A 23,360-nucleotide genomic window follows, 5' to 3' on the forward strand; every position below is an offset into this window, starting at 1 on the left:
ATATCCTAGTTGGGAAGGTTGAAGTTGACATAATAAAATACATGAGTAATATGTACATATATATAAATATGTATGATTATATATTAGAAAGCGATAAGTACTATGGAGAAAAGGCAAGGCCGGGGATGGAGAATGTTGCGGGGAGAAGCTGTGGTTTTAAGTAGAGTAGTAGAGGAAGGTCTCTTTGAGGAAGTGCTATGCGAGTAAGTACCTGAAGAAGGGAAGAGAATAAGCCATGTAGATTCTGAGGAAAAACCACTCCGCACAGAGTGAGCAAGAAGCGCAAACGTCCTGAGACGGGAGCCCACCTGGTATGTTCAAGGCAGTGGGGAGGCTGGTGAGATCAGGAGGCAGACAGCAAGAGGCGTGAAGTTAGTGAGGTGGAGGAGTTAGGGCCTGCAGGTCATTGTAAAGGGCCTTGGCTTTTCCCCTAAGCTGTTCTGTTTTGTTTTGTTTTGAGACAGGGTCTCACTCGGTCACCCAGGCCAGAGTGCGGTGGTATGATCATAGTTCACTGCAGCCTCAACCTCCAAGGCTCAAGTGGCCTTCCCACCTCAGCCTCCCAAGTAGCTGGGACTACAGGTGTGCATCACCATACCCGGCTGATTTTTAATTTTTAATTTTTTTTTTTTTTGTAGTGACAGGGTCTTGCTATTGCACAGGCTGGTCTCGAACTCCTGGCCTCAAGTGATCCTCCAGTCTTGGCTTCCAAAAGTGGTGGGATTACAGATACGAGCCCACTGCAGCCAGTGCCACTGTGGGATTTGAACAGAGAAAGCAGCATGATCTGATCGTCAACTCCACGGATCCTCGGCTGCTCCGTGGAAACTAGAGTTAAGGAGAGTGAGCACAGATGCAGAATGCTGAATTAGTGCATGAAATAAAAAAGAGCTCAAGGATGAGATGATGACACAACAAGATTAGATGAAAAAGGTTAGAGAAATTAAGACATAAAAACCAAGGACAAAGAATATCAATAGTAAGAATGGAAATATCAAAGAACAAAAAAATGCTGATAAAATATCTAATTCCTAGTACAGAGAAAATTTTGAAATGATTTCAATGAATGCAGAAAAAAGAGCCTCAAACAATGAGAGAAAACAATAGAAGTGCAAGATGAAGAAAGATTTTTTTAAATGTATGTCTTAGAAGTAGAGAACCTAAGAAGCAGATGTATTCAAAGATTAAATACACAAGAATACCCCTGAAATGAAGAGACAGCTGAATTCACAGGTTTAAAGATTATAGATATAACATATTTTGAGAAAATTTGATACAGAATGCTGACTCCAAGTCCTAGGCTAAGCCTTAGGACTCCAAGATATCATTCTCCATATGTCCAGGCAGAAAAACCCTATTGCTCACAAAAAGAGAAAAACTCAGGCTAGCCTCAGACTTCTCAACAGCAACACTGATACTTAGAAGATGATGAAGCAATACCTGGATGTCTTGAGGGAAAGAAAGAACCTTACACCTGCCAAAATGTCCAAGAACCTGACAAAAGAACCAAGAAACTTACACCTGCCAAAACGTCATTCAGAGATAAGGGCAATGGGCAAACCACCACAAACAGAAAGGTGTTTGGGAAGCACGACACCGTGAACCCTTCTTGGGAAAACTGATGGAAAACAACATCCAGCCAATTAAGAGATGAGTTAAAATAAGCTCAGCAATGCAAGCGCTAGTAAAAGTGCTAGCAGTGAGCAGTGAATTCAATTAGGAAACTGACACCACAATTACCTGATTATGGTTAGAAAGGAATATGGAAATGTTTTGAGGAAAGGAAAATGTGAAAACAACATTACAACTAACAAAAATTGGAGGTGAGTAGGAGACAACTATGACAGTGCTACTGTCCTCGTGTACACACTAGGGAGGTAATGACTGGTGCCAGACTGTACAAGATTCTTCATTTAAGCATCTCACAGAAGCAACCTCAGATCACATCACCCAATCACTTCATCTTTGCTTAGAGACTATGTAAAATCTCATCACTGTGCTTATATCCCAGTTCCTGTTTCTTGGACTTGGTAAGGCAAAGCATATCATAAGGCAAACTTATCTTCAGGATCTTTTAAGAAAAGGGAGATGACGTATCTTTAACTTTTTACTGATTATAACCAGATTCTTTTTTTTTTCTGAGACAGTGTCTCACTCTGTCACACAGGCTGGAGTCCAATGGCAAGATCATGGCTCATTGCAACCTCAAACTCCTGGGCTCAAGTGATCCTCCCACTCCAGCCTCCTGAGTAGCTGGGACCACAGACATGCATCATTACATCCAGCTAATTTTTAATTTTTTTTGTAGAGATGGGGTCTCACTACATTGCCCAGGCTAGGTTTAAACTTCTGGGCTCAAGCAATCCTCTTGCCTCAGCCTCCCAAAGTGCTGGGATTACAGGCATGAGCCACTGACTCTAGCCTATATCCAGATTCTTAGTGCAAGAACCAAAATTGTTTCTAATTCATTAACATTTACGATTTCTACAGCACGTTTCTTTCAGACAGACTGATGAACAAATAATTTTTTTAAAATACCTTGGTTCTGGCCAGGCACAGTGGCTCACGCCTGTAATCCCAGCACTTTGGGAGGCCGAGGCGGGCAGATCACGAGGTCAGGAGATCAAGACCATCCTGGCTAACACAGTGAAACCCCGTCTCTACCAAAAATACAAAAAAATTAGCTGGGCATGGTGGCGGGCACCTGTATTCCCAGCTACTCGGGAGGCTGAGGCAGGAGAATGTGGTGAACCCGGGAGGCGGAGCTTGCTGTGAGCCGAGATTGCGCCACTGCACTACAGCCTGGGTGACAGAGCAAGACTCTGTCTCAAAAAAAAAAAAAAAAAATTGGTTCTAAGGATAACCACATGGGGTTTTATTTCATATTTCCAGTTATTTAAGCTGTGTATTCATGAAAATGCCATGGAATTCTCAGGACAAGATTTCCATTCCATATGGAATCATTGCCTAGGTGTAATGATCTTTCTTGGGGGACTTTGTCGCATTCGTTGCTCATCTGTCCCTGCTCTACCCATCTTGTGAGTGGGCACTGAGCCGTATGACTCCTCCCCTTGCCTGTGGATGACTAGATTGTTAGTGGACACTGGATCAGAGAGAGGCCCATACATCAGCTGGCCAACAGCTTTTTTATCTGACTTTGAAAAAGATGAACTGGGCCAATTAGGTTTTCACTCCTAAAAATCTGAAGTTAGAGATACATATAAAAGTCCCAGTCAGTGGTGGATATCCACATTAAAAGATAAAGTTAGGCCAGGCCAGGTGCAGGCATCACAGAACCATGTATAGACCAAAGTCTCAAGGGACAGAGTGTCAGAGGAAGCCAGATGGGCAGGAAAGGAATGGGACATTCCCCCAAACTAAACTGCTGGTCCTGGAGCAGCCTGGAATTCTGTACTTCCTGAGGCCTGGCTGTCCAGCATTTCCTGGGTTCCTATCCCCACTCTCTCTACATATTTTGATTGGGTTATTGAAAAGTATAAGTGGATTGCTGTTCTTCAGAAACAAAAGATCCTTCATTAGAATGGAGAGGGAATTTTTACCAAAATAATACCTCAGTTGGACCATTTGCAATGGAATCTGTCAGTGCCCTACACATACCTCCTTGGCACTCGCCTCTGCAAGTCAGATGTGATTACTAGAAGCATCAAAATGCGTGAGTTAATGTACCTGAAAGCAGCTGTCAAACAATGGTGATGGGGAGGTGGTAAACACCCCAGCTTCCTCATCCCTTGGCTGGGATATCTCTGCAGCATATCCCACACGACCTCTTAGAGGTCCCAATGGATTGGGAATTGCTGCCCATACTGGTAACTGGCTTGATATTGCACCTTTTATTAGCCTCACTCCTCTAACAGTGATTCCTAGAATCACCTTCCAAATAAACTACTTACCTTTAAATTTTCCTCACAGAGTCTCTTTTTGGGCGGGGAGTTGTAAACAAAAGACAATCTAAGATCCATATTTTTATGCTAAAAAACATGTTGTCTTAAGTCACTGATCACTTTGATCTAAAGATAACCAGAGACAGATTCTAAGTAGAACAATATCCTGAAAAGACCAAGCATGTTCATCAGACAGAACATATTTTTTTCTCAAGAAAATTAATTATTAACTGGATCATCTTATCATACAAACACAATGGAACTTGTATGCACACATACTATGCCAAAGCACTTCTTCCTTTAAAATATGTAAAGAAGACAACTTAGATTAACTCTGGTAGCAGAGGTCAGAACTACCAACTGCCTCATAAATAAATATGCCCCCAAAATGTCTTTTAGGCCTGTGTTTATGTTTTAGGCAGAAGGATGTGACCTATGACATTTACCAAGCTCTATAAAAATGAGTCATTTTACAATATTTACACATACATTACATGGGCTCTCTTTACAATTTTAAACAGCTGTATATTGCTACAATTCAACCAAAGATTGTGCTAGTACCATATGCCATATGCCAAGTTGGCTGTGTGTTCAAAAGAGATACAGAAGGTAGGTCTCTTCCCTTCCTTTCTCTCACTATCCCTAGCAAGATGGAAAACACTCTGCATATGTATTGAACTTGTTGGGATTTGGAGGAGATTAGAGGGTGGACGGGAAGGAAAATATTTAGAACTTAAATTCTTCTTGGTTTTGGATATGGATTACACAATATTTCCCCTTCCTGAATAACATATACTAAGAGCCCTGAGCATTTCCCACTACGCTTCACTGGTTATTAAATTTGCACGCAGAAAAAAAAGCAACTAAGCCACAAGATGAGCATTCAGCCATAGCATCCACAATTGAGAACTAGGTGGGCAAAAATCAAAGGAAGAAATGAAGAGAAACAAATGAATGCTGACCCATTAATGAGGCTAACAATATTTACTGAGCATCTGCAATGTGCAAAGGCATCACCTTCAAGGGGCCAAAAGTGCTATAGAGATCAAAGATACCTAAACTAAGCCCTCAGCAACCTTACATCTAAGTAGAGCAAATAGCACAAGGACCTAAATAACTCTAAAACAAGGCAGAAGGATTGGAATCAGAGATACTGACCAAACAGTATGAAGGTTCAAAGGAACGAATGCTTGCCGCTCAGCAAGAGAGATAAGGAAAGCTTCAAGTCTAATGCTGTCTTCACAACTACAGGAAGAGTTACAGATGGTTGGATGGGCTCAACAGCTTTCTACCAGCTGCTGCCACATATAGAAAATGAACTGGATCACTCTTCGTATGTAGATACAGAAGTTAACCAAGAAATGTGTTGGATCTTGTTCGCATCTTCTTTAAACTCTTAAAATACACCAAGTGAACCACGATCTATGTTAAATCAAGTTCAGCTGAAGTATTACTAAACCATTAACTTCACTTAGTATTCCCATCATGGATAATACTGGACCAATTAGTGACCTCAATCATTAGACAGTTTTTTAAATTAATTAATTAATTTATATTTATTTATGTTTGAGACAGGGTCTCACTCTCTCACCCAGGTTGGAGTGCAGTGGCACGATCTTGGCTCACTGCAACCTCTGCCTCCTGGGTTCAAGCAATTCTCATGCCTCAGCCTCCCAAGTAGTTGGGATTAGAGGTGTGTACCACCATGCCCAGCTCATTTTTGTATTTTTAGCAGAGACAGTGTTTCACCATGTTGGCCAGACTGGTCTCAAACTCCCGACCTCAGGTGATCTGCCCACCTTGGCCTCCCAAAGTGCTGACATTACAGGCATGAGCCACCACGCCCGGCCTACGCTGTTATTAAGTAGCCACTACCCCTATAGTGCCACTGGCTACCAAGCGAAGATAGAGTCTGTGCCCTTTAGGGACAAGTGCCCAAGGAAAGGATAACAGAACATATCCAGCTACACACTAGAATCACATGAGAGCACTTCTGGGAAAAGACTGATGTGAAACAGAACTGGGAATTGTCCCACAAAGACAGCAAATATTAAACACCCCAGAATATTCTAGTGATGTCAAAAATGACCTTACAAAATGATCCGGGTCGCGATGGACAGAAAGGGAGCTGGCTGAGTGCTGGCCGTGGCCCTAGTTATTTGACTTTTCTTCCCCAGCTCATCTTTACCCCAGGAGATCCTACTCTATGTCATGAGAATTCTCCCTCTCCACTTGGGCTGCAGGCAAACTTTTGTGAGCTAGATTTTTCTGGGCACTGTGAGTCACAATGTGTCCGATGTCCTCTGATTAATTTTGGTTGCTATCTATGGCCACAGAACTTGGACGAGGAAAGACTTCTAAACAGTAAACAAACAAAACTTGGGGGACCACAGTAAGGCACTTACAGGAAGTGAATTTAAAAGCCAGCTAAATGATTTCTCAAAGTAAAGGCCCTACCTTTCTTTTTTTTTTTTTTTTTTTTTTTGTGAGACGGAGTCTCGCTCTGTCGCCCGGGCTGGAGTGCAGTGGCCGGATCTCAGCTCACTGCAAGCTCCGCCTCCCGGGTTTACGCCATTCTCCTGCCTCAGCCTCCCAAGTAACTGGGACTACAGGCGCCCGCCATCTCGCCCGGCTAGTTTTTTGTATTTTTTAGTAGAGACGGGGTTTCACCGTGTTCGCCAGGATGGTCTCGATCTTCTGACCTCGTGATCCACCCGTCTCGGCCTCCCAAAGTGCTGGGATTACAGGCTTGAGCCACCGCGCCCGGCCGGCCCTACCTTTCTTTATGTAATATTTGCAGACCTTTAAATTGTAAAGATATAAGCAGTTTTGAAGATTAAGATATAGGATGTAAATAGACATGAATGTACATATAGGATTTTTGTACATACAGGAAAACTGGTGATTTCACTTTGAGGGAATAGCTTTAATTTAATTTGAAATTGTATTAAGTGGTGGGAATGCAAAATAGTACAGCCACTGAGAAAACAGTTTGACAGTTTCTCAAAAAGTTAAACAGAGAATCACCATATGATCCAGGATTTCCACTCCTAGGTATACAACCAAGGGGACTGAAAACATGTTCACACAAAAACTCGTACACAAGTGTTCATAGCAGCATTATTCATAATAGCCAGAAAGCAGGAAAAACACAAATGACCATCAGCTGATGAAAAGATAAAGAAAATGTGATATATCCCTACAATGGGATACTATTCCGCCATAAGAAGGAATACGGCATTTATCAATGCCACCTCCTTGATGAGCCTTGAAAACATTATACTAAGTAAATGAAGCCAGACATAAAAACCACAGGTTACATGATTCTAATCAGAAGAAATGTCTGGAATAGGCAAATCCACAAACACCTAAAGGAGCTAAGTAGCTGCCAGCAGCTGAGGAATGTGAGTAATCAGGGATGTTTTCTAATGGGCATAGGGTTTCTTTCTGGGCTGATAAAAATGCTCTGGAATTAGAGAGTGGGATGGTTGCACAATGTTGTGGTTCTACTAAAATCCACAGGATTGTACATGTTACAGTGAGGAATTTTATGGCGTACTACATTACATCTCAATTTTAAAATGTATGAAGTACCTTTATTTACCAAGCACTGTGTTATAGTCTGAAGAAACCATGAAAACCACCGTCCTGCCACCAAGGCACTTACTACCCGGTAGAGAGAGACATGCAAACAAACAGATTTATAAATAGCCAAGCATAGAGATGCTTGGATGGGCTTTTGTGTGGTACACAGCAGAGCCCTAAAAAGGACAGGTCTGGAGAGACTCCACAGGAAAGTCCCACCTGAGCTGAGTCTCCAACTAAACTAAAAATAATAATAATAATCATCATCATCATCATCCTTTGGTCTTCTCATGTAACATTAAACAGGGAGAGAAGAGGGCTAGGGTCTTAATCTAACACTACCCTCTCATTATACCATAGACCTTAGGAAAATCATTTACTTCTCTGGACCTCAGTCTCTTACTTCCTATAAAAATAAGGTGTTGGCCGGGCACATTGGCTCACGCCTATAATCCCAGTGCTTTGGGAGGCTGAGGCGGGCAGGTCATTTGAGGTCAGGAGTTCAAGACCAGCTTTGGCCAACATGGTGAAACCCCATCTCTACTAGAAATACAAAAATATTAGCCAGGCGTGGTGGTGTGCGCCTGTAATCTTAGCTACCTAGGAGGCTGGGGCACAGAGAATCGCTGGAACCCGGGGGGGCAGAGGCTGCAGTGAGTCAAGATCACGCCAGTGTGCTCCAGCCTGGGTGAGAGAGCAAGACTCTGTCAAATCAATATTAAATAAATAAGGTGTTGATATCAAAGATTTCTACCTTTGAGAAGTATCTAGAATCCTCGTGCATATCATATCATAGTCTATCTAAAATCCTGACATACTTAAGTGCTGATTCTGCAAAGGGTTTCTCTAGTGCATTCTGGGTGTGCTGCTTTCTGAGGTTGAGAAAGGAATCTTCCTGATGACTATCTCTACACACCCTAACAAACAGCACACAGACTATGCTGCCTTCCTGTTGGCAGCCTTCATCTTCCATCCCAGGGACAGAATCACCCATCTGCTGACTACCTATTCACCTTATATTACCTTCCTACTAGCAGCCTTCGTCTGGTAGCCCAGAGACAAATCAAGCCTGTGCTGGCCACCTGTCCACCCCAATGAGTAACACATAATCCATATCCCTTTCACAGTCTCACTCTGTCATCCAGACTGGAGTGTAGTAGTGCTATCTCGGCTCACTGCAACCTCTGCCTCCCAGGTTCAAGCAATTCTCCAGCCTCAGCCTCCTGAGCAGCTGGGACTACAGGCGCCCACCACCATGCCCGGCTAATTTTTGCATTTTTAGTAGAGATGGGGTTTCACTATGCTGGCCAGGTTGGTCTCGAACTCCTGACCTCATGATTCACCCATCTTGGCCTCCCAAAGTGCTGGGATTACAGGCATGAGCCGCTGTGCCCAGCCGCCACACGATCCATATTCCCTTTCTGTTAGCAGCATTGTCTTGTACCCACGGCCGTCACGGGTCCATGACTAATTTGCCAAGTTAACAGGAGTCCATCCATAATCATCAGCACTGGGTCATGCCCCAGAATCATTAGGATCAAAGGATGGGAAATTAGGGATTTCTTTGAAAGTAAGCCACTCTTAGTAAGATTCAAATTTGTTTAAAGCCTGGATTAAAACAATGCCAAACAATAAACTTAAATAGACTGCTTTACCCTCTGACTTTAAATAAGATTAGTTTTTAAGTACATTTAATTAAAACGAATGGGGCATTGCAGCATATTTAGTTACTCAAGGAAGTAATTTATATGGGAACATTTCATGTGAAAATAGTTACTTGCCCACATTCCTAGGATTAAAAATAAAATAAAGAAACAAAACAAAAAGCAACCATCAAAAAAACAAAAAAAGCTGGACTAAGTAGATTCAGCGAGTGGAACTAAGTGGAAAATGTCTTACTTCTACCTTTTTCTTTCCACTCTCAGATCATTGGGCTATTTTCCTTTTACTCGTATTTTGGGTAATCATATCTATTTTCCAGCTCAAATCGCAAAATCCTACTTTCTCTTTCCCTTCGGTGATATTTCTTTCCTTTGAAAACTAATTGTATTCGTTATCTAGACAATTATTCAACTTCTCACACATTTGGGTGAGAAGAGGGGGAAGAATTTATTGAGCTCCAACTAAATGCCAGAATTGTTTAAATATGTAGTTTCTCTTAGGGCTCATAATACTGCTGCAATGGCGGTAGCATTATCCACATTTTATATACAAGAAAACTAAGGCTTGGATATATTAAGTAACTTACCTGGGTCACAGAACTGCAAAGAGCAGAGCTGGACTTTAAACTTGGCAGCGAGGTCTGACCCCACAGCCCTGAATTTGCAGCCACTTTGCTTTGCTGCTTCTCCTGGCCTCAGCTACTTGAAGGCAGGGGGACAATTTAATGCTGAACTATATTCTTCCAACATAGTGATTTGATTTCGGCGAACATTCACTCATTCATTTACTCATCACTCGCAGCTGTTTTTTTTACATGCCAGGTACTATAATGGAATAAAAATAAGAGCACAGCTCTCCCCTTGCCCTCAGAGAGGACCTCAGTGTATGAAAAGGGAGAAGCTTATAAACAGGCAACTTGAACAAAGATATGCAGAGGATGCTATGAAAACACAGAGGAGGACGAGGCAAGAGGTAAGATCAGGCCTCCCCAGAGGAGGAAAAGCTTCACCTTCATCCTGCTGGGCCTCAGAGGAACTGGGGAGGCCGTGCCAGGCAGCAGAATTGCACATACAAAGAGAGGCCCAATGTGAAAGGGTCCTTCAAACGTCTGTAACAAAGAAGACGGATGCGGGTGTTTGGGGGTTAAGAGTGGGACATGATAGAAAGGTTTAACCGTCAAGAGCTTGAAACATATGATTCTGGGAAATATGATTAAACTAATGGGATGAGAAGCCTAGGGAAGTGAACAGGGGTTATTTGTAACTATAAATAAATTTTTTAAAATGCAAACTATTTAATGCTTTCCCAAATAGCTGAAACCTCAAATCCCTCTCCATTCATGCCCTTGCAAGATGTAGAAGTAACTGGCCACCACCTATCATCTCCATCCTCAGGAGAATAAAAGTTAAAGTAAGACTGCTGTTTGCGAGGAACCATATTCCATCAACAAACTGGATGTGGCCATGGGGATCCAGCATCCTGGAGGAACAGGAGGCCACAACGCAGTACATCTCCTTGCCAGCAGCAGACGCCTGTTACTACTTTGCCTCTCAAAGCAGCCTAGTCAAAGCCATCAGTCGGGAGAGCGGGTCTGAGGGCAGGAACCACATGCTGGTTCTTACCAACTTTCCCAGGATATATTTTTCATGGCTAGCTCAAACACTTCTCTCAAATTTAAGACAGGGCCTTCACACCTGAGTTCCAGGGTTTGCAGGGAATTAAAACCTTTTCCCCGACACAGCCTCTCAATGTCACCGGGAAGATGCTATAGAAAAGTTCCACAGCATCTTGAAGAATATGCTGTCTTTTTGAAAACAAAGCCATTTGCGGCCTTTGGCCTGCTATACCCAAGACGCTTCCCCTAGCCCTCTGACATACAGGTCTGGGGTTGTGGATTACTGAATGGGGTAAGAAGGGCACACTAAAAGAAAAATATTGTAGTGTTATATGTTCTGCTTAGTTTGAAAACAGGTTGGTATTGCTTTAAGAAACAATAATGTACCCAAGAGGTTCTCTCACTTACGTGATAATCTGAGTATCAGGGTCTTGGAAGACCACTCTGAGTGAAGACAACCCCTGGTATGCTGCACCTAACAGAAAGGTCTCAGCAGGTGCCTGAATCCGACGTGAACCACCTTTCTCTCTTCTGGGATATAAACTCCTTTTTCAGGGAGGGGACTGCCAAGTCTACTTTGGTCTCAGCTCTCCAGTCCAGAACATTCTGCTTTGGAATTTGGACTCAGCTGACAACATAATCACTGAATCCTCTCCAGATATCCTTGGGGCTTTTGATAATAGTACCAGTCTCTTGTTTGTTTGTCAAGAAGGTAATTGCCCTAAATATGTTATTTCATTTGTATGAGACCCAAAAGCTCCAAGGGACAGAAAGAAACACAGGTTCAAAAACTTCACTCTAATTTCCCACAGTAGAGTAAGGGAACATTCCATACAGACAGCTTGTATTTATGAGCTAGAGGAAGGAAATCTTTGCTAATTTTCCTGGCAACAGCAATTTACTTTATGGGAGTCTTCAAATTTGAGCTGCTGAAGTACTTAATGAACAATATTATTTACAAACTTTAGGTGTGCCAGTGTTCAGCACACCTCATGAATGACCACTCTTATGCTCCTCAGGCTGAGGCAGAGTGACATCGTGGTGGAGACCATGAACCTGGGTGTCAGGCAGACCTGGGTGTCAGGCAGACCCAAATCTAGTACTTACGTGACCTTTGGCAGGTCTCTTAACTGCATGCGCCCCAGTTTCCTTCTCCGTAAAATGAAATAAAAGTAATTCCTGCTTTGTTGAGTTATTGAGAATATCAAACATGGAAAAATCATAAAACACGTGGCCCAGGCGAGGTGTGGTGGCTTGCGCCTGTAATCTCAACACTTTGGGAAGCCAAAGCAGGAGGACTGTTGGAAGTCAGGAGTTTGAAACCAGCCTGGGCAACAAAGTGAGACCCTGTCTCTACAAAAAAATCAAAGAATTAGCTAGGCATGGTAGCATGTGCCTGTGGTTCCAGCCACATGGGAGGCTGAGGCAAGAGGATCACTTGAGCTCAAAAGGTGAAGGCTGCAGTGAGCCCTGTTCACACCACTGCACTCCAGCCTGAGAGACAGAGGGAGACCCTGTCTCAAAAACAAAACCAAATAAAAAAAGACACTTATTACAATGTTTGAGATATAGTAGGCCCCCAGTGAATGACAGCTGTTCTTCTAGAATAGTACTACATCTACAGTGAGAAGCTGCAGAGGCTGGTTTGTATGTTTACTGATCTATTTCACTGATATATGTTCACTGATATATGTTCACTGATATATTTTTGTGGAAGCTATTTTGTATGTTCACTGATATATTTGTTTTGCCCACTTTTCCCATCTTCTTGCTAATTCATTGCTGTTGTTAAGTGAGGAAAACAATTTCTTCCCTTGCAACATCCAAGGGTTGTTTTGAGCATAACAAAGGACAGATACGCATGGGGACACTTGGAAAATCATGGAGTCCAGCACAACTCAAAGCAGGGATTGAGCACCAGACAACAACAGGAAGCTGCAGCATCTTGAGATCTTTCTGACAGCTGCAGGAGGCCTGTGCCAAATATTCCTGAGCACCCTGCCAGGAGCTGCTCCTGAACACTCTGGGGCTTCGTAGCACAGGAACACGCATGGCTGCAGGAGGGCGCACTTCCTCCAAGCACCTGTCCTAAACAGGATGCTCTGAGCACACAGTGGCTTCCTGGGAACCCCACGTCCTGTGCAGCATCTATAGTTGTGGGCCTCTATTGTTTCACAGCATGGAAGGCAAACAATAGAAATTATTTTTATCAATAATAAACAATTTTTCTTATTTTATTTTTTTAATTCAACCTCCATAGAGATTGTCAAAAATGACTAATGCTGACTATATTGCAACTCTATTATTATTACTGAAATTAGCATTTACCGTATGCTTCTGTGCACCACTACACCAAACACTTTGATATGCACGTTCTCATTCTTTAAATTTATTTTTATCTCTATTTACGATTTTTAAAATTGAGATAGGGTCTTGCAATGTTGCCCAGGCTGGTCTTGAACTCCTAGGCCCAAGTGATCCTCCTGCCTCAGCCTCTCAAGTAGCTGGTACTATAGGCCCACACCACCATGCCCAGCCAGGTTCTCATTGAGTCCTCATAATCAATACTGCCCTTAGACACAAGCAAACAGGGCCCCTGCCCTAACCCTATTCCTTCCTCAAAAATGTCTAAGTGCGCTCTGGTACCTGGGATCGCTGGGGCCAGCAGTGCTGTCCGGATGGGGAATCTGAGCCTTCTCTTCACAGATCTCTCTAGTGATCCTCTGCATCTCTCCCATACTGGGCAAAGGGTTGGCCAGATGCCCCAAGGAACCCCAGGAGTCATGCCAATGGGGTTTCTTGGGGCCCTGGAGCTGGCTCCATTCTAGGAGACAAGCCTAGCAAGCAATCACTTCCTCAGGCTGGTGTGGCATTTCTTTCCCATGATTGAAACAGACTGAGCTGTTGACACACTGCCTTTGGGTGACTCAAGTTGTTTATATAGACAGGAGCCCTACAAAAAATATTTGCCCAGGGCCCCATCTACTCTAGGGATAGGCCTGCTCAAAGTGATCATATAAGGTATGCATTCCCTGCCTGCCTTAGGGACAGAGAAACGCACTTGGAATTCCTAACTTCCCAAAGTAACACATTTAGTGAGTAGAAGAGCTAGGAGTCAAATTCTGGAATGTCCAACCTCCAAGTCACAAGACTTAACTAATCTCCCAGATTTCCTTATCTGCCTCCACTAAGATATGGATATCCAATGATGATTACCTTTCCTGTATCCAAAACTCTCTGATACTGTTAATTCTCTTGTTCCCTCGTGAGGGAATCTGCTGATAAGTCATTATCCAGCATGCTTTCATTAAACTAAGCTTACCTGGCTTCCCCTTGCCTTCCTGCCTTCTCCTCCCAACAGATCTTATCTCTCTTTCAAGAGCAACAGCGGCTCACTCCAAAAATATCTGATCTGAGTCTCTTTGAGTAGAAACATTCCACAGAAGCACCAAAGTCATTCAGAATAAAGTGTTAGCTCTGGCAGAAATCTATATGTTTCATTTTTATTCCTATTTGTGGAATAAAATGTTTTTTCCTCAATAAAGGGATTCTAGGTATCCACTAGTATGTGGATCTGATTTTTGAGGGAGGTGTCCTTTGCTGCAATAGGCATAGTCAGTTGGTTCTGAACAAAGTCTTCTGAGCAGAGCTTGTAAGGGGACTGGGAAGAAGGCGTGGCTTCTCCATCCCCACTCCCTGCTACCCTAAAAAGGGATGTGCCTGGAACCATGAAGAGAAGATTGTTAGGAGTAAGAGACAAGGAGCTGTCACCATCAGCAGCTGTCAGTATCCTGTCCTGCCTGAGCACTGACCTGCTTGTCAGCCTTCTCTGTCCCAGCCGAAGCTCTGTAGAGTCCCAGTGAGACACCGCTTCACACCCACTAGGATGGCTAGAACAAAAAAGTCAGATAAGGCCAGGCATGGTGGCTCATGCCTATAATCCCAGCACTTTGGGAGGTGGAGGTAGGCAGGTCACCTGAGGTCAGGAGTTCCAGACCAGCCTGGCCAACATGGTGAAACCCCACCTCTGCTAAAATTACAAAATTAGCCAGGTGTGGTGGCACGTGCCTGTAATCCAAACTACCTGGGAGGCTGAGGCAGGAGAATCATTTGAACTCGGGAGGCAGAGGTTGCAGTGAGCCAAGATCAGGCCATTGCACTCCAGCCCGGGCAACAAAGTAAAACTCCGTCTCAAAAAAAAAGGCAGATAATAGCAAGTATTAGCAAGGATGTGGAGAAACTGGGACCTTCATATGCTGCTGGTGGGGATGTAAAATGGAGTAACCGCTTTGTAAAATAATCTAGAAGTCCTGCAGAAGGTTAGACATAGACTTATTACATGACCCAGAAATTCCACTCCTAGGTATATACCCAAGAGCCCTGAACATATCATATGTCCACATAAAAACCTGTATATAATGATTCTTCTGATGTGTTCATGCATGTGTGTGTGAGGTGTGCCACCCTTGAACCTTGTTATGACATTGGCACATTACCCATCTGACATGAAAAAAGAGAGGAAAAAAAAACCTCGTATATGAATATGCATAGGGGCATGATTCATAAGAGTCAAAAGTTGGAAACATCCCAAATGTCCATCAGCTGGTGTAAGGAGAAACAAATTGTGGAATATCCATACAGTGAAATAGTATTTGGCCATAACAAGGAATAAAGTACTGACATGTGCTACAACATGGGTGAACCCTGAAAACGTGCTAAGTGAAAGCAGCCATAAACGAAAGACCACGTGTTATAAATTCCCTTCACATGAAATATCCAGAATAGGGAAATCTAAGAGGCAGAAGTAGATTTTGATTTCTTCAGGCTGAGAGATGGGGGTGAAGAGGTTGGGGTGGGGAGGCAATAGCTAAAGGGTACGGGGTTTCTTTTTGAGGCAGTGAAAATATGTATGTAACACATCAGTAACATACTAAAACCCACTGAACTGTATACTTTAAATGGATGAATTTTATAGCCTATGAATTATAGCTCAATAAAGCTATTGAAAGCTGATTGCAACAAAACAGAACATCTTAACTCCCTTACTTTGGCTAAACTGAATCCAGTTCAACTCTGGCTGTCCAAGAATGATGAGGAATATGTTATGCTTCCTGGCTCATTTGACTTAACTTCATACATTCATAGGGACCATGGTTAATCACCTTCTGCTTCCTGTACTACTTCTAGTGCTGACTTTGACAAGGCGTGAGCAGTTGGGTAGGTATCATCTTCATTAATAAAGGCACCATGATAACTTCAAAGTCAGAAAACTCCCAAGTGCAATAACTCTATCCTGAGAGTGGGTCTTCTCTACCTCTTTCCCAGGCAGAGGGATGAGTGACACGTTTTAATGAGCTTCACTGAAAAGAAGCCTCAACAAGTTCTCTCAATATTACAATGCTTTCTTTTTATTTTATTTTATATTTTTTAGAACATTTCACAAGACGAGCCCTCCCTACACAGTGACACAATTTGGACCTCAATTTTACTTAGGTCATCTTGTGCTAGCCTCCATCTCCCGCCTTGAATATTTTCTTTCCGTTCATCCTTTGTCATATGAAATAACAGCATACAGATAGAGATCTTTCTTTTCCATCATACTTCCTATTACTGACAGTTATTCCTACCAAGTTTGGAAAGAGATACATTTGTTACTGAAGATCATAAAATCCTGGACAAAAATATCCTCAGAATTTAGCTCCATAGCTGTACTTACGTTACATTCTCCATTTCTCCCACCCTCACCCCCATTAATTATATATTAAGGATAGTGTTTCCTTTGAAGAACACATTACGGAAGAATGATCTGGATAGTACTCTCTTAATTACGCCAATCACAAAACACAAAACCACGTCCAGAGAGGGTTATTTTACTTACCAAAAGGATCAACGCTGTTACATACGCGCCCACGTGGGCAGTAGTCCTCGGGACAGAGATACAGCAAATGGTTGACAGTGGCACACCTGTGAGCGGGGAAGGAGGTCCCAGAGACCCTCCGGTCCTCAACAATCAGTCTCTTTCTGTTCGAGCCCCTGGCACCGGTTCTCTCAGATGAGGTGACTTTGCTTTTCTCAGAGCTGCACAATTTCCCCAGACACTTTAGACCAAGGAAAGCAGGCATCTTGGCATGGATTTCCAAGAAATGAGAAATGGGCAGCGGGGGCCCAAGGAGCGGTGCTGGCCCACAACTCTCTCTGTTCCCCTGGCTCCTTACTGTCTCCTTTTCTCACTGCCCAGCAAAGAAGATTAAGGCAGATGTATTTAAGTGATTACCCTCAAGAGCTTAGGGTGCCATATTCTCAGTCAGACGATTAGGTATAAAAACAGCCACTACCAGGAACTCAGTCTCAGACATGAATGCATATTTGAACATCAGATTAATATCCAGAACAAGAGAAAGAATATAGCTGTAATATCTACAAGAATTCTCCTGCAAATACTCCTAGAATATTCAGTATCATCTGGTAAGAGTACTGAGAATAGGGCTAGGGATATATACACATATTTTGTATAATCTAAAAATGTCTATCAGAAAAATCCCAGGGTAATAATTCCAAGTTCTCCAGTATTTCAGATCTCACAGGTGGAGGTGGGGGAGGCTCGATTAAAGATCCTCAGCTTTAACTTGTGACAAATCCAGCTCTCAGCCGTAGCAAACAATCATTTCCTTTCCATTTTCTAGAAGGGAACCCCTCCCCTCAGTACCAGGAAAATCCTTCTGCCTCATTCCATTAAGCCAGTGTTTACTGTCTTAAAGTTGTTTCATGGGTTTTCTCTGATGGCAGAATCATATGATGGAGACAGAATTAACATGTAGGTAGCTTCAGCTTTTCACAAAATTACAAGCTAGAAGGATCTTCACGGAATTAATGTATTGCTATAAAAAGGACAACCCCCAGTAATTATCATTTACTCTTTAACATCCACACAGTAAGATGCAGTACAATATGTGACCGTATGTGACCGTCTACAACCATACAAAAGTCACAAGCCAAAATGAATAAACTCACACTCCTTCTCCTGTCATTGGGCTATTATGTTCTAATATAAATTTCTTTTTATTAAAACCCTAAAATAGAACTATAGAGCTGACAAGGCCATCAAAGGTAATCTAGTCCAGTAGTTCCCAAATACTGCTGCGCATAAGAACCATCTGCCGGTATGGTTGCTCACGCCTGTAATCCTAGCACTTTGGGAGGCTGAAGTGGGAGGATTGCGTGAGGCGTGAGGCCACTTCGAGACCAGCCCTGGCAACATAGCAAGACTCTGTCTCTACAGAAAAAAAAAAAAAAAAAAAAAATTAAAAGATTAGTCAAGTGTGGTGTCATGCATCTATAGTCCCAGCTACTCGGGAGGCTGAGGCAGGATGATTGGTTGAGCCCAGGAGTTTGAGGTTACAGTGAGCTACGATTATGCCACTGTACTTGTAGGTGACTGGGTAAGACTCTGTCTCAAAAAAAAAAAAAAGAAAAAGAAAAAAAAATTTGTAGAACTTTTGAAAAAATACAAAATATATATATGGGATTCTTGCATGTAGGGGTCAAGAACTTACTTTTTTTAATACTTTAAGTTCTAGGGTACATTGCACAATGTGCAGGTTTGTTACATAGGTATACATGTGCCATGTTGGTGTGCTGCACCCATTAACTCATCATTTACATTTCTAAACATTCTCCCAGACTAGTGCCAGCACTCAGGAAGCACTGATCTACACCAGCCTTTAAGATGAGGAAAGTAAGTCTCAGAGAAGACGCAACTTTCTCAGGACAATGCAGAAAGCCTAGGGTGGAGCCAGGTCTTCTGAATTCCACGCTATGACTCTTCCTATCCAATAGGTCCTTCCACAAAGGCCCCAGGCAGATGATGCAGAGAAAGGAAATTCTTGCTTCTTTTGTTACTAGTTCCTCATCTATTGGCAACACAATTCAAAAATCTGAGAATTCCAATTGGCTGGAATTATTCTACGCCAATGGGAAGCACGGTGGGAATGGAAGAAACAGACACTGTCTAGGGGCACTCAAACTGCGTGGACTTGGGGAAAGTGGGAACATGGGACTTCTACCACTACTGAAGTCACACCTCAAAATTTCTGCTCCAAAATTCTGGGAATTAAGCCCGACACCAACCTCCAAAGTCTTCCTCTAAAAACAGTTTACAAAGCAGGTAAAACAATCTGTATGTGTTCTTTTCCCTGCTTGCCTATTTTGAAGAACCTTCGGATATACAATGTAAGACGTTCTATCAATGTTTCTCAAAATGAGGGTAAGGGATAAAAGACCACACATTAGGTGCAGTGTACACTGCTCGGGTGATAGGTGCACCAAAATCTCAGAAATCACCACTAAAGAACTTACCCATGTAACCAAACATCACCTGTTCCCTCCAAAACTATTGAAATTAAAAAAAAAAAAAGAAAGAAAAGATATACAACTGGAAAAAAGAGTGGCATTCATCCATCAAAAAAACAAAAAAACATATTTCCCAAAATGTGATTTCTGGGCCAATTTGTTTAAGATGGAGATCCCTGAGGGCCACCTCAGCCCTACCAGGTTCTTCTAGAGTGTTTTCTAATAAACATTGTAGTGTGGAAACTCCTGCCTTTCACTGTTAATTCTTTCTTGCTGTGTTTCCTAGAGCTCTGCTCTTTGAAACCGAGAACCTGAGCAGCTACTTGCTTATATGTATTTACATGGTCTTTTTGTGAAATACAGATGCGTTTATACAGAGACACGTGATGCAGCCACTTTGAAGGCAGGCTCTGGAACACAGTAACAACGCACGAACATAGACTTTGGACAGAAAAGAGATTATATCCTTCAAACCCAGCATCTTCCTGACCTGGAAAAAAGGTAACTATTCCATAACAAAGTTGTTCTGCTTTCTTGGTCCCTAAACTTGTCAAGTATTGCCCACAAAAACTATTTCCACTGCATTAACTCTACCTCAATGCTTAGCCATCGTATCTGCAGAGCATACACAGGACACTCCTAAATTTTTTTTTTTTTACAAGTTTACAGATCTATATATTTAGTTCAAGATGTAACTGTCTTCTAAGAGACTGCGAAAAGGAAAAGAAAATAAATTCTTATTCAATAACGGAATTATACATAAGAATTTTGATACATTTTGTTAATTTTAGGTCAGGATGCAAAGTAAACTACATATGGATCATAAAGACGGCTAAAGAGAATAACAAATGGCTGCTTGCTTTTAAAGACAATCGAACTACATATAAATGTGAGGGGGCTGACTCCATTCTCAGGCAGTGGAGAGGGATGAGAGTTCAGATGCTGGCAGCAGTGACTGCAGACACCTGTGAACTAAGTTCCACTCCCCAAGTGCTCAGAGCTTTTCACTTACCCTCCTCCACATGGCTCCAGTTAAATACCTAGCAGAGGCCAAGCCTCCAGCCTTAAAAATAGACTTGCAGTGGCATCTGCCTGACAGCAACCTTTTCACCCAGGAAAGTACAGTTGGGGAAGACCCTAAAGAAGCACCAGTGGATTCAGGTCTTTCATCGCTTCCTTCTGCCACAGCCCACATGAAACTACAGTCACAGCAATCACAAAGGAGTGCAGTGGGTTCTGTGACCGTTTCTATGGTTCTATGATATGATATCACAATGCACCACATTACAAAGCTAATGATAATTACAAATGTTGAACTTCTGCCCAAGATTTTGCTGGCCTGTGTATCTTATCAGATAGGAAATTCCTAATCTTTCTAGAAGCAGTTCCACTGTACCTACTCAAGCTCTTCTATGATAAATTATGAAAATGAACCATCAGTGGGAAAATTCACCAAGGGGCACTGAGGACACCCAACCTTTGCATGCTGTAGGAGCTCAATAAACACCCGATGTGATGAGCCCCAGCCCAAAGCCAGGCGTTTTGGGGCTACACAGTGCTCGGGGAACAGATGCCTCAATTACTGGTCTTCCTTCATCAGTCACAGTGGTTCTCCACAAATGAACATGGACTTTATTCTATATAGTGATTTAAGTCTTTTTCGCAGATAAGTGTCCCCTCCCTGCTTAAATCATCTGCTAGGATCTACTTGCTTCTCACTAAAGAATAAAATTTTGTCAGAGGGCAAATTGCCACCTTACAATGCGAATATTTACGGAATTTAGTTTGCTAAGGAAATGGCCTGCAGTTAGCCTGTGGCCTCATCAGTGCCAACGGGGTTACTTTTCATTTTTGTTGTTGCTTTTTAATCAAAATGAACAAACAAAAAGACGTTGGCATGCCTTCTAAAAACACCTGCAGTTGCTCACAAGTCAGGATGATCTTTGCTGCTAAACAGAACAGATTAAGTGGGAAGGCTGTGAAAAACGGGTGCAACTGGACTTCCAGGTAGCGATGACTCGGCCCATTTGAGGTACTCCTGCTCAGCAGTGGCTATCCCTGCTCCCTGCTCCCCGCAAGTCCTAAAGTTCAGTCCTTCTGCATGGTCAGCCCTGGGCATCTTCTCTGCAAAGCCCAATGTTTAAGGGGTCTTACCCATCCCTCCAAAGCAGGCTGTGATTTTCTGAGCATACTGGCACAGGCTCCGGTCTGGGCAGGTCTCCTCTGGAAGGCCTGCTTCCTCCATCCCTCTGCATGCAGCTGCTTCTCTTCCCGTAATGCCACTTGCCCAAGACCTGCTCAAAATGGAACAAGCAGCCAAACACCCTCTTCCATATCTTCTCTATTAATAATTCAGATACTACATAAAATCTGCTGAGCATTCAGGATTGAGAGCACCACGGCACTCTGAGGACTGAAGCATAATTAGTTTAACAGGCATCAAGTGTCTCAAATTACTCTCTGACAATACTCTGCATAGGCAACGTTCCCAAAGTGCAATGAGAGGCAGGCTTGGAATGCCTTCAAGAAAGCAGCCACAGATGAAGATCAGCTCAGAGTGGGGTCACAGGTACCCCCTGAGCTCCAACTCCATATGTTAGACAAGACACTCCCATGAATCTCCTCCACAGAATCAGAGCACTAAGGTGCTGCCCACACATCACAATCCACCAGGCTGCAGTCTTTGTCAGTGGCCAAACCTTCTCTATGCCCTCAACACGTCTCTTCATCCTGCCCATGCTTCTTTTGCTTTTCCTGAAATTCCTCAACCTCCTTCTCATTGGAACTTTCTGAAAATCTACCTGTGCTTAAAAATGCAGCTCAAACATTACCTCCTCCATACAGGCTTCCAGAATCACTCTGATTAGAATCAATTTCTTCCTATCTTGTCCCCAGACAGCAGCTCTCCCATGGTATTTATAATCCTGCCTTGCAATAAGGTTACCTATAGACCGTCTTATTTCTCCTGCTAGCTGCTAAGCTGCTGGAGTGCAGGAGTCTTGCCTTTGTCACCCCATTTCCTTTACATGAGGCTCTGTATATACTTGGTACTCAATGCCTTATAAATAACCTTTGGTAATTCTCTATAAGTCACTGTGAAATGTGAGTAGCCAATACTTGAAAAGGCAGATATGAAAGACAAAACACACTCTGGCCATTATTAATGCTCTGCTAGAAGAGGAAAATGTACACATTCTATACTATAGTGTCTAAGAACTGCTATACTACATATACAGCTGCAAGATATAATTATCATCCTCCTGGTTAGAGCATATCTCAGTGCCGCTGAACTGGAAGGCACTAAGTGGCAGGCACATGCCCGAGAGGCCCTGGCCAGCTGTGGACATAGGAAGCTGTCCCAGTAGTTGGTAATTAGGAGACAGGCTGTCCTTGCTGGTGGGATAAATAGCTGAGTGTAGAACCAGAAACCCCAGCGTCAGCATTTCTCTGCACCTCCCCTGACAGAGGTGCTGACCCTGGAGCAGGTGCACGGTGCCTGCCTGCTCCAGCTTCCCCACCGTGGCTCTCCCAGGAGGAAAAATGCAGAGGGAAGCGTTTCTAATGGCACCGTTTGAAGTATTTATAATTCGTCTCTCTCAACACTGAAAAGCTCTGACTCACTCTGGCAAACCTCATGTTCACTGTCAATTTACTAGGAAATCTCCAGTACCCCAGATAATCTATTTTCTGACTATGCTATTATCAGGGCTTCTCGCTCACTGGCTTCCTTTTTTGAGATCTTTCACCTGTGGACTTCAGCTTTAGCTTCACAGAACCTCCTATAGTTTATGGTCACAAGAAATATGTAAGCTAGATAAGGAATAGAACAGGAGACTGGGTTAAAATCAGTGTCAGGCTCTTCTCTATCCTTTGAGACTGTGAGCTAACTAAAACATTCATTAAGTGCCTACAATAGGATGGGCCAGGTGACAGCAGCCTTAATGATGAATAATGTAGCAGCCCACAAAGAGCACACACATTAGCAGGAAACCAGGCATGGGTGTGCCTAACTACAGTGCAACATGGTAAATACCATGCCAGTGTATCGTTATAGCAGTAAAAGTCTGGGGGTTTGACTTAGAGTTTGGGGATATGGTTAATGATCTCTTAATTTTCTTTTTAAATTTTTTTTTTTTTTTTTTTTTTTTTTTTGATTTTGTTTTTCTTTTTCGCCCGGGCTGGGGGGATGGGCCCGGATTCCGGCCCCCTCCCATCCCCCCCCCCCCGCCTTTCTCCCTTCTCCTCCC

General features: G+C 42.9%; 1 protein-coding gene and 1 non-coding gene across 6 annotated transcripts in view; one reads left to right on the forward strand and one right to left on the reverse strand.

Moving 5' to 3' along the window:
- The window catches only part of ABLIM1 (actin binding LIM protein 1), a 251,805-nt gene that overhangs the window by 206,496 nt on the left and 21,949 nt on the right, over positions 1-23,360 (reverse strand). Inside the window, exon 1 of one of the 5 annotated variants that reach the window (XM_025395741.1) lies at positions 16,643-16,994. The exons of the other annotated variants lie outside the window; for them this stretch is intronic. Coding sequence (XP_025251526.1) covers positions 16,643-16,886 — 244 coding nt within the window. The 5' untranslated portion in view covers positions 16,887-16,994. Of the gene's footprint in view, positions 1-16,642; positions 16,995-23,360 lie in introns of those variants that run through there. 5 annotated transcript variants of the gene reach the window in all.
- Positions 15,171-15,270, forward strand: LOC112632308. Its single transcript, XR_003121364.1, has one exon. It is a non-coding gene; the product is annotated as a small nucleolar RNA U13 (small nucleolar RNA).

The sequence above is a fragment of the Theropithecus gelada genome, chromosome 9 (assembly GCF_003255815.1).
Source record: "Theropithecus gelada isolate Dixy chromosome 9, Tgel_1.0, whole genome shotgun sequence".
Lineage (NCBI taxonomy): Eukaryota > Metazoa > Chordata > Mammalia > Primates > Cercopithecidae > Theropithecus > Theropithecus gelada.